Source organism: Austrofundulus limnaeus, unplaced genomic scaffold (genome assembly GCF_001266775.1).
Source record: "Austrofundulus limnaeus strain Quisiro unplaced genomic scaffold, Austrofundulus_limnaeus-1.0 Scaffold12, whole genome shotgun sequence".
NCBI classification, from domain to species: Eukaryota; Metazoa; Chordata; class Actinopteri; order Cyprinodontiformes; family Rivulidae; genus Austrofundulus; species Austrofundulus limnaeus.
This window is the reverse complement of record NW_013952414.1, coordinates 1,825,790-1,837,944: the sequence shown is the minus strand read 5'-3', so window position 1 is coordinate 1,837,944 and position 12,155 is coordinate 1,825,790. Positions and strand designations below refer to the sequence as shown.

Genomic DNA, 12,155 nt, shown 5'->3' with positions numbered 1-12,155 from the left:
TGGTGTGTTATCATGTGTTCTTTCTCTTAGCCTAAACAAAACTGAGTGACATTCTGACGTCTGACGTAAAAGGTAACACCTCCTGGGGTGTAACCAGGAAGGGATGAACATTATAAGCTCAATTCATTATTATAGTAGAAAGAAGTTGTCAGTGTTTTTGCAGAGTGTCTACTCAGAGCAGAGCTCCCGTGTTTGTTTTGGTTTGGCCCAAGGTTGTACGCTGAGGCCTGTGCTGCTGAGAACTGAAAGAGCCTAATTGGAGTCAGAGGACTGAAAATAGAGCTTTAAAGAAGAAATCCAGCTGAATCCTGTTTATTCGGACATACCATATTAAAACACGTATTTCATACACGGTAATGATTGCCAAAGTTAGCAAAATGCTAATCTACTAAACAAAAAGTTAGCTCGGCTCTTAGCTGTTAGTAGGCTAACAGAACTGAGTCCACCACTGGAAATGAGGTTTATGGCCTAATGGTCACGTGTTATTTAAATTTGTGCTAAACAGATAATTATGAATACCTTATTAATGGTTACCTCTGSGCCATAGTACCATCGTWCTGTAAATGTCRAAACACCAACAAAAAAYAAACAAAAAGACWTTTATAAAAATAACGCCTCACCATGGACGGCTGGGTGGACCCAGGCTGCACTTTCCCACTGGCCTGCCCGAAGGTGATCCTCTTCCTCCTCATCCTGAGGAAGACRTAGATGCGGACGTAGACCAGCAGAGTGACGATGAACGGCAGGTAGAAGGACACCACGGAGGAATAAATCACAAAGTCCGGGTTGGAGATGGAACACACTCTGGGGTCCTCTGCAGTGAAAATGAACAGATGTGTTTGTAAAAAAATAAAATAAAATAAAATAAAAACAGACCTCTGATCCCAGAAATTTATCTCTCAGTTGAGCTAACGGAGCTGTAAATAATGTAGCTGTACAGCGTAAACTGTACAATACCACATGACTTTAAAGGATCACTGACTAGTTGTAACATTAGACATTATTTGCTAAAACCTTTACTGCATGGCAATATAGGCTTTGTCCAAATTCAGAGGTTGGATCCTCTGAAGGCCGGATTTGTCGGTTGCTTACGTCACAGAGGCTGCCCAAATTTGAAGACTCTTCTGATGCAGCCGACAAATGCGTCCTTCCTTTGCCCCGAAAAGAAGGACAGATCCGATGGATGGATGGAATATTGCCTTTAGGCTAATTTTGTTGTTTTGTGATATTAATTATACTAATATATATGGATATTTTTCTAATTTCAATCAATTTTTGCTTCTGTTTAATGCTGTCACGGTTGCTAGTTACCGGACGTACGCCGGAGTAAAGATAAAGTCAAGGTTAGACCGTCCAAATTCACAGCCACTTTTTCCTGTCTTCGAGGTCGACTAAGGACCCGGCCCACCTGTTCTAGGTGGGCCGGGTCTTTTGGAGGACCCAGCTTCTGAATTTGGACACAGCCATATGGTGTTAGCTCCCAAGCTTTTAGCTTAGGAACTAATAGCAATAATATATTGCTAATAATAACATTAGCAATATAGCATTAGCTCCATCACTGTCATTATAGTGCAAAAAATATAAAATATAATTTTACTGTCAMACATTATAATTTTTTAGTCTTGACTCTTTGTGTTTTCGTCTGAACTGGAACCCATCATCAGTGTAACCCCGATAATGTAACGTGTTAGTAACAAAATGGTGATGTGCTTAAGTAAAAAAAATGTAATAAACAGATTTTTTAAATAATTAGAAGTTTTCACCCATCACAAACAACTTTTAGTAGAATAAACAAATAAGTAACATATTAAAGCTAACATGTGCAATTAATCAGACCCCTTTAATACCACAAAATCCACTGCAGTCTGTGCTTTCTAGATTCTTAAACTAATGTTATTTTTTTGTCCGACCTGCCAAACTACTGTTTAATTCACTGCTTCCCAGAAGCAACAACACACTCTGCACCTGATCGACCGYGAATCGAGCCGTTCGACACGAAGCGAAACAACAGATCCTGCAATCAACAGCTATTGTTTTTCATCGATTCAAAGTGAGCTTTAAACAAACGTTTTAACTGGCGCGAGCAGATTATTAATGTGTTTGTTATTTCATTGATTAGATATGAAGATTTTTGTGTTTGTGCGTGAAAAAAATACACATGACAGCAAATCTTGTTCTTTCTGATGTTCCTTCTTCAGGGGTCACAGGGAGTCATCCTCCTTCATTTTACTCTGTCCTCAACTACCTCTATGTCCTATTTAACAGCGTCCATACTGTCTTTCCTCTGACAAATGTGTCCTCATCTGCTGCTTCTCTCCTATTCGATTCATTCAGATGAAACTTTCATCAGTTTGAAAAAAACTGAGTGGTTCAGGGGTCAGTTTGAAGAAACGCACACAGAACTTTGGTCACCTTCATCGAGCGACTTTTACATGTCTTGATCTGCAGCAGAGCATTTTCAAAAATACCATTAATTTGTTTAAATGAGCTCTTCTTTATTAGCTGAGCTGATGGTAATGTTCAAACTGAATCTCAAGATGTTCAAACATTTAAGTTGTTTTGAAGCAATTACCACAAGAGTTTTCTGCTAAGTGATGGATGCTGCAGAGAAATGTGGGGCTCTGCAGTTCAGTTTGGAGGCTGAAAGTTTTTTTCCTCTCACTAATCATGCATTGAATAACATGACGTTAACATCATATTTAATCCTGTCTGCTCAATGAAAAGATATCTCTACTGCTTCTTAACGCAGATACAAACCTCTGCTGTCCTTTCCTTAGACATCACAAAGGTCAACTAAAGACAAGAAAGAATTTTTGAATGCATCTCTAAAACCATCTCCATCTTCTACCGCTTATCTGAACATGTAGTCTGGTCCAGGAGAGAAACTCTGACATCCCYCTCCCCAGCAGCACTTTCCACGTACAATTCCTGTCCCGTCCCACTCCTGTAACGCTCCTGTTGTTTAAAAAGTATTTAGTCTTTAGGCAGCAGAATGACTTTGATTTGATCTTCTTCCCATTCCTTTYCTGACAGCTCTGTGAGCGTAATGGATGGTTCCTGCTGACTTTTGGGTTGCAAATCAATTATTACCACATTGGTTTCTCCGCTGGTGTTTGCTCCCTCGCTCGCTGCTGTTCTTTGAATTCCTGCAGAAAACAGCAGCTGGAAGCACCGTTGAGTTCTGGGCCGTGTAGTTCTTTAACTTGCGTTACAGTGTAGGCATTTTAAAAGTAAACTACTAAATGGCAGTGCCGGTCCTATGATTTATTTATTATTATTATTACCTCTGCTAAGGGGGGATGTAATGTTTGTCTGTGGACAACATTACTCACAAACTGTGGATGGATTGTCATGACATTTTTACCACATGTGGGTACTGGCCCAAGGAACACACCATTAAATTTTGGTGACGTTCCGGATCATGGCGCGGATACAGGAATTTTTTATCTTTTAATTCCAGCAAATCAGCCAGGCTACGCAGTGTCATTACATCAGATGCATGCCTGTAGGAAACAGGAAGTACAACTCGCTAACTCGCTGGGACTTCACATCCCAGTATGTCTACTATCACGAAAGTTGTGATTATTCTGTTATCAACATTACATGCTGTCTGGAGACGTTGAAAAAGAAATGYGATTCTCTTCACGTTACGGGAACAACAGGACACCGACAGCGGGAGGAGGGTCCTGCTGCAACCGAGCCGAAGCTGGACTGTCCGCGGGAACAGCTGATCAACCTTGTCTGGTACCCCTCCACATAAGAATTTTATTGTGTGATTGCTCTGAAGTTCGTGGGAGTGTTTGTGCCGAAAGCGCTCACACGCTGTATTTCRCTTCAATCGCTCACTTCAAAATGAAAAAATAAAAAATAAATAGCCCGACTCGCTTCATGAGCTGATTGTACCAGGAAGCAGTTTATAAAGACAGTCAAACCAGTACAAACTCATAAAAGGGGATAACACAGACGTTTTACATGGTGGAATGTGACTGATGTAAACTTAGGAGCTTAATCTGGGACCAGTTTAACGATAATTAACGTTGGGTGACGAGTTTGACCTTTTATATTTTCACATTGGACTCCACCGGGAAGAAATCCCGTGCTTACTGCCTGCTTAAATGTTCACTATGTCCGAACTTATTCCGCAAATGTGTTTCCATCTCTCCTTTTGCGCATTTACTCTATTACTGCCTTGGCGGAGGTTTGCACTCCCTGAGTGCTTCTAGTTTCTTTCTTTTGTCCTATTGGTTGGATTCTTCTCCTGTCTGCTCCTGCTAACTTTTTATCCCGTACCATCCCAATCATGTGAGAAACAGTTAAGGTCTGCATCACACGGAAATATAATCATGCTGATTTTTGCCCTTCGGACAATGTTAAGGAAGTCCAGATTATCGTGATGGCTCTAAAGATAATCATAGCAGATAGTCCTGCCATGGGTGGGGGGTTAAGAGTGATCTAGTTGGCTCGGAAGGACGTTGGGACCGCTACGACCTCAAATCGGGGATATTCAACATGTTTGATTTTTTTTTGGCCCGAAATCACGATGTATGTGACGTTCACCCCAGCTCTCAGACTGTGAATGAGACATGTAGCCAATCAGAAAGCGAGGTGATGTAAACAAAGAGGGGATTCCAAAATACAGAAGGCAAAAAACTGTCATGACTCACCAGAAAGTTTGCTGGATGTTAAAAGTCCCATGGAATTGTTTTTTTCTCTGGTAAAAATAGTCCACAAACAACCAACAATGTTTCTTCCTCGTCTCAAATGTTTATTTACTCTGAACGCACGTCTCTCTGGAGGTCACGTGAGATTTTTCCTCTGACATCTGAATTCTCGCGAGATTTCAGGAAGTCTCGCGTGATTTAATATCTGACATCTGAATGTTCATGAATGAAATATCTTTTCGTGTGTGGTGTGTTGTCTCTTGCCGTGAGGCTGTACACCACACACTATAGGACCAAACCTGGTATATCCATGATTTTTTATCCTCACGTGTGGACTCACTCAGTCTTTGAAAATCGTCCAACTGTTTTAAAATCTTGTAGTGAGACACAGCCTTAAGTTGACCCTCATGTGAGTCACGTGACTTTTGGGATTCCCCAAAAACATAAGCCTCTAACGTGCACCTCTGAAGGGAGACATCCGGGAGGCATCCTAATCAAATGCCTGAACCACCTCAACTGACTCCTTTCGATGCRGAGGAGCAGCGGCTCTTCTCCGAGCTCCCCCTGGATGATGGAACTCCTCACCCTGTCATTCAGGCTGAGCCCGGCCGCCCTACAAAGGAAGCTCATTTCGTCCGCTTTTATCTGGGATCTTGTTCTTTGTCATGACAACCAAAATCACATACAATAGGTTGCCTTCAGGCCTCCCTTGCAAAACAGATCTGTGATCTCAGTGGGATTTGCCTGGTTAAAYGGTTAAATAAAGGTTAATAATAAACAACTTATTGGAAKGATCCATGCCTCTTGACCACAGGTGAGGGTTGGAACGTAGACTCATCAGTAAATCCAAAGCTTTTCCTTTCGGCTCAACATTTCTTTCACCACGACTGACCAAAGCAACGCCCTCATTCCWGAAAAAGAGTCCTTGATACATCGATCCACCTCCTGCTCCATCCTACCATCATTCTGGAACAAGAAACCCCCGCTGACCCAGAGGAGGCGTTGCACCTTTTACCAGTCRAGAACTATGGCCTCAGGCTTAGAAGAACTAATTTTATTACACCTTCTTCACACTCGGCTGTGAACCAACACCCTGATTAGTCGCCATTTTTTGCTCCTCCATGATCTCACAGGTGCAAACGGGATGGGATAGGCAGGGCTCACTGTAATGTTGTTCAACTAATAACTTTCTTTTGCACGAGTGGATCCTGCACCAAACATGAGCACAGCTATAAACTGTGGAGCCAAGCTAAAGCAGCAGCAGTTCTCGAGGATCTGGTCTGACCTGTGGTGTTGAAGCCGAAGAGCAGGGGACAGGAGACRGCGAACGCGAGCACCCACACCGTGGTGATCATAATAAAAACCCTCTTCCTGGAGCGATGGGTGGTGTTGTACAGAACGGGCATCACCACCGCTGTGTACCTGCAAACGCACACAAAATGCACAGGTGTGGGTGGTGACATTAAAACGTGCTGACACAAGACAGTAAATGAAAATAATTAGAGATGCCCAGAAATACCCCCCTGGAGGGAGGGAGGGAGGAAGAGAGAAAGAGAGAGAGAGAGGAGATGAAACAAAACCTAAAATAGAGAGCTAGTTTTATTTCGAGACAATCTGGATATTCAGCAGAACTCCAGGAAGGGCTTTGATTTAAGAGTTAATCAGCAGACTCTACTCCACACCACCAAATGTATAATGAGCACAGGGGAAACTGGGTTTAGCWGCGGCTGAGAAACAGCAATTATGCTGGACTTCAACCCAAACTGGATGTGATGTTATGTCGTTTAGAGCCAGATAACTGTCATCACTGTTTATTCTCATCAGAATAATTACTGCGGTCCAGCTCGGGGTAAAAAAAAAAAAAAAACGCCACGAGAATTCTGAATCCACACAGACACAAACTTTAACCTGAAAAACGCCCGATTTTACTTCTTCTGTTCCTCTCACGTCGTTTGATGTTGAACAAAAGCGGAAAGAAAAGAACGTGGTGGTAAAAATCCMGAATCCCAGCTCAGAACACGAGCTGCTCCTTAACCCGGGAGAGCTTTCACGATTGGTTTCACCTTGAGTTTGATGGGAGAGTTTCTTCTGYGGAGCATTTTGTTGCACAGTGGTCATCGCTGTGGACTTATAAATAAAAAGGAAAAGGCTGTTAAGAAGATAAAAAAGAGGAATGGCATACGGCAGAGAGTGCTGCCGGTTGCTTCAGATGATTTGGAGCTTTAAAGCCATGAAAGCTGTAACGGTGTTGTTGACTCGAGGACAACATGAACCAGCAAATAATCTCGTTTCTCAGGTGCAAATTAGCTGTTTTTAAATGGAAGCGGCTTTCCAACAACGTGCAGCTAAAGAAAGAAAAGAAGTGTCTGCCAACTAATCTGTATTAATTCTTAATAAAGGAATGAAGCTTTTAAATTGTAACTGAAGGAGGAGGCAAAAATGTCAACATTTCTTTAACTAACTGGACTCTTTTCAGAGTTAGAGACCATGTTCAGAAGCCTTTTAATGCCAGTCTTGTTGAGTTTTTATTTTTTATTTTGTAAAAGAAGAAACATTGTCTAATTTTGACCTGGCTGTGCAGCAGCCTCTACGCTCCTCTCGTTTAGAAACACTTCTAAAACACGTCTGCAGGAAGTGCAGCCTGGCCAGTTGGATTCTGGTAAAAGAGTCTCAGAGACGGGTTTGTATCCTCGAGATAAAAAAGACATCATTCTCAGCGAAGGTTGGACTCCACTTTATGTTCCTTATGAAGATAAATTAGTCTCAAAAAGATGTGGGAACTTATATTAACAGCATATAACCCTTGTAATCAGGGATGCAAGATATATTGTCATTAACATCGGTATCAGCCAATGTTGGTCATTTTTTAACACATTAGTGTTGATCTGGTAAGTAAAACTGCACTGCTATTATTGTCCGATATTGATTTCTATCTTGTTGCTGTTGGTGTTTCTGTTTTGGGAGGTGAAATGGTTGGTCGAGTGGTATCTGTTTGATCATGATAGTGACCGTGTAAATAAATAMGTTTTGTTATTGTGTAATATCGTTAAATATCGGTTATCGGCCACAACAGTAATATTAATATCAGATATTGATATCAGCTGAAATTTTCATATCGGTGCATCCCTAATAAAACACAGGCTTACGCCGATATTTCTGGGTTGTAAAAATATTTTTGTGTAAGCTGTTCAATTGAACCAAAATACACAAAATGGCTAAATGTTCTGTAAAAAGATACTGGGAAATATCTGTAGTTTTTGCAGGCTCTCTCATTCACATGTTTCCAGTAGTTTTTATAGAACATGAACCAATAATTTGGAGTAGTTTACCTCAAATGAACAGTCCACACAAACAATACAAGAAGTTGTATTTCCAGAAGAACCAAATGTTAATTTTGTGGACTGTACTGAAATAAATGTCTCTATGGTAGGCTATTGTTAAACAATACTTTAAACTTGGCAAAAAAAAGGGAAGGAAATTTGTGTTTAGTAGATTATTTCTTTGTTGTAACAAAWCTTCTTGGCAATAAATCTTATAGTTGCACCTGACTGGCAGCACCTGGAGGAACCAGAAGCTCAAAACAACAGTCAACAGCAACAACAAAATAAGCTGTTTGGCAATTTTTTTATGTACGCAACCCACATAGCTCTGCTCATCCCACAAATGCATGTTCCTTACAAATGTGGCACAATTTAAAGGGGAAATTAACAGATTTTCCAAGGRTATAAAATTTATTGTCAAGAAGCATTGTTACAACAAAGAAATAATCTACCAAACAAAGTTTCTTTCTTTTTGGATTAAGTATATTTATTTGTTCTCATAAATTTTTAACCTACTCATTTTAGATTTATTCCACAGTACAGTTCATAAAAAGTAATATTTTTGGATCCCAGCAATGTCAATATAAGCATTGGTGTTTTAATACAGGGTTTACGAGCTATAAGTCAGAAATGTCTTTTCCTAATAACTCTGTAGATCTAAAGCTCAGAATTCCCATCTTTTCACCAGCCATGAACGCATCATTTCACACATGAATCTGCAGCACGATGAAAGTTAAAAAGTCACATTCAATTCTGTTTAGACTCATTTATCTCCACAGTTCCTGGTCTCTGACCCTGTTGGTGGTCTTCAGGGACAGGAAGAGAGGAGCGGGTCTGGTTTGAGAATCTCAGTCGGCTCGCTGCGTTTAGCAGGTAATGTGGTTCTGATGCTATTTTTATATCTGTCTCAAGAAACATGTTTTTGAAGATTTTGCATTGTGACGCTCCTGCTCCTGCTATGTGTTGATTGTCATTCGCAGGTGCGTCCTGTTACCTGATTACCTTCTAGGTCTGTTGGAGGTGGAGTCAGAGCGGTCTTAAGCAGCCAGCAGTGCAGGTGTGAGCAGAAGCACGCAGAGGCACACAGACACACGTAGACGTAGACGTAGACGTTGGCACAAGTGACAGAGGAACTGCTGAGGAGGAACAGCTGAGCAGCAGAGTCAGCAGCTGAAGCGCAGCAGCTCAGTAGGCAGCGAGATGGCGCAGCCGAAGGAGCAGTGAGGAACTAAGTCGTGATTGCTGGTGTGAGGAAAGGCATCAGGTACGCTGGGATCCGAAGACGTCAAAGAGCGGGACTCCAACGTAGGTGTGGAGCATGCTGGCGATCTTCATAAGGACCAAAGGGGCGTACGAGGATGGCTTGGTGGTGCAAAAAGGCTGGAACTGACTGAACGTTGACACACGGACCGGGACGAGAACGAGAGCTTTCTTCTGGAAGGAGACGACTCCGAGAGAGGCGGTTAAATGGTGGACAAGAAGGTCTACCGGGAGCACGACGGTGGACAGGACAGTGACCAGTCAGAGACCTTGGTGTGGAGGCAGATCTGGTACTGGACCACACACCTGAAGTGGTCCAGGTAATGAGACAGACATTCTGCGCATCCAGTGTATGGAGCACTGAGGGCGACACCAACTCACAGTTTTTTACTCCTAGACACTTTAATAAATGGCCTAAAGGTTTAAAACTGGCATTCTGTGTCGTGTTTCCTATTATGTTGCAACTCTTAGAGCCGGGTCGTAACAGAGACAAAGACTACCTATTATTTAACAATAAATGAGAACGTCAACTCAAACTTAGACTCAAGCAAAGGTCTAAAAGTAGTTTTGTGATTGCGCTTGTCCTCCTCTGCAGCTCATTTCTCACTATGAGCTGTTTAAACAGATCCCTCGGCACCTCCAGCTCTTAGACTTAACTTTATTATTTCCGCCGTTCTCTCGACGCCTGCAGCTTGCAAGTTCAAAAACCTCAGAGACTTATTAAATATTAACTGTGACACAAGAACGAAGCAAGTAAATAATGTAGATATTCTGTGCACGTCTACAGAACACGTTCAAACGCAACCCAATTCCCCAGATTTTTACCAACAAGTGTTCAGGAAATTGGACAGGAAGCTTCCTGGTTGTTGTCACTTATATACTGTATGCAGTCCTGCTGCTGCAGAAAGAGTTTAAATGTTTAACGCAGCGAGGCCCTCCCCCCACACTCACCTGTCGATGCTGATGGCGCACAGGTTGAGGATGCTGGCCGTGCACATCATCACATCCAATGTGACGAAGACGTTACAGTAGAGGCGGCTGAAGAGCCACGCCCCGCCGACCACCTGTGCAGGACAGACAGGCAGATTGAACAAACACCTCTGAACGCTTTCATAATACTCTGAAAAACAACTTATTTTCTACTCTGATCGAAAATAGGTTTTAATTCTGCCTACAGCTCTAAAATGTTTATTTCCTCTGACGTTGTTACCATGATAGTTTATTTTGTTAGCAGAGCGGAGAGACCGACACTAACAGAGTGTAAAATGATCATGAAGAGGGCAATGTTTTATTTTGAAAGGGCATAAGCCAACAGCTGATCCTACAATACCCCAATCTCCCACGTCTCCTGCGGGTAATAACTGTCTGACAAAGATAAATGAGATCCAGGAGCTGCCTCGGTTCTGAATCACTCAGATCCAGAATGAGAGCACGGAGCGGTTCAGTCTGTAAAACAAAAGTGTAAATAAGAAGCAGTTCCTCYTCACTCGACTCGCAGAGGATATTTATAGGTTCAAGTTATTTTTTTCTTGTTTCAAACACAGTAATAAAATGCTCCTTAACGTTTCAACACCAAATACTGTTAGAAAACTGGGTCATATCTGAATATTTACACCAACTTTTTTTTGTTTCAGCCTGTTCAAATGCAACAACCTCCCACAAAACACAAAACTGTTGATTTGTTTACTTCAGATTTTATCCAGCGGAGCAAAACAAAATGCCAAAGAATGCAGTTTCGTATATATACGCTCACTGACACAAAAAAGAAAAGCCAAGCGTCAGACGGAGCGGTGAAATGAAGTGAGACGTGCTGAAGGGTCATGTGACTGAAAAGCGATTATCAAGTAAAATGAATAACAGACCTGCTAGTCCCATGCTACACAATGCTAACATGTAGCATTCATATTTACTGCCTCAGAATCATAAATGCTTCAGACTGGAGTCTGATGAATGTCGCATTTCAATAATAATGTGGAAAAACCTTGCAAAAAATACAAATAAATAAATAAAATTGTATCTGAGCATCAAGACCTGAAGTAAACATAGACTTAAGGTCTCTGCATCGTCCACCCAAACCTGTGAAATCCGCTCTCGTTGTTGTAGTTGTGTGCCGAAAAATCTGTAATTCTGTGGTCAGATTTGTGTGTCCCGCCCCTTCTTGTTATTATTTGTATTCTGCACACAAACCTATTGTGTGATTGGTCAGAAGCTTGTGTTTGTTCATGCAGTAAAGCGCTCCGACAACTATGGCAGCATTTTACTTCAACCTCTCCTCTCCCAGACATCGACTGTTGTGTGTTTAAAAAGCATGAACAGTTTTGGGGAGTGAGCTGTCAGAAAGTTCGTCCATCCAGGATTTTAAGTAGGATTTTGGAAGAAGGTATTAACACTTCAAGCTACTGATACCAGCATTTTTAAAAGTACTCATACTTGTTTAAAAAGCACCGATATCCAGAGCCGATACCAAGTTTTTTTGCGAGGACATTCACTTCATGAATGTGACCTCCATTAGACTCTAATTTGAACGCTTCATGACGTCTATGTGCAGAAGATTCAGCTCGCTGTTTACAGGAGTAAAGTCTCTGCATGCATGCTACATGTTAGCACGTCAGTTCTAATGTTGTTGTGCAACCAGAGAAGATTAAATAATTATCTGACATTCTTGTTTAGTTTACTATTTATGTTTAATTATACATGAACAGCGGGTAAAATAAGTATTGAACACGTCACCATTTTTCTCAGTAAATATATTACTAGAGGTGCTAATGACGTGAAATTTTCACCAGATGTTGGTAACAACCCAAGTGATCCATACATACAAAGAAATCAAACCATAAATGTCCAGAAACGAAGTTATTTGTAATTATGTGGAATGGCACAGGGAAAAAGTATATGTATATATACAGTATATATA

At 41.4% G+C, this 12,155-nt stretch overlaps 1 protein-coding gene across 3 annotated transcripts in view; it reads right to left on the bottom strand.

The window, feature by feature from the left end:
* Positions 1–12,155, bottom strand: part of drd3 (dopamine receptor D3) — a 41,606-nt gene that overhangs the window by 15,877 nt on the left and 13,574 nt on the right. For all 3 annotated transcript variants that reach the window (XM_014002219.1, XM_014002217.1, XM_014002218.1), the window contains exons 3-5: positions 10,193–10,305; positions 5,947–6,083; positions 621–814 (exon numbers count right to left, since the gene is read on the bottom strand). In XM_014002219.1, the coding sequence (XP_013857673.1) occupies positions 621–814; positions 5,947–6,083; positions 10,193–10,305 (444 nt within the window). The remainder of the gene's footprint in view (positions 1–620; positions 815–5,946; positions 6,084–10,192; positions 10,306–12,155) is intronic.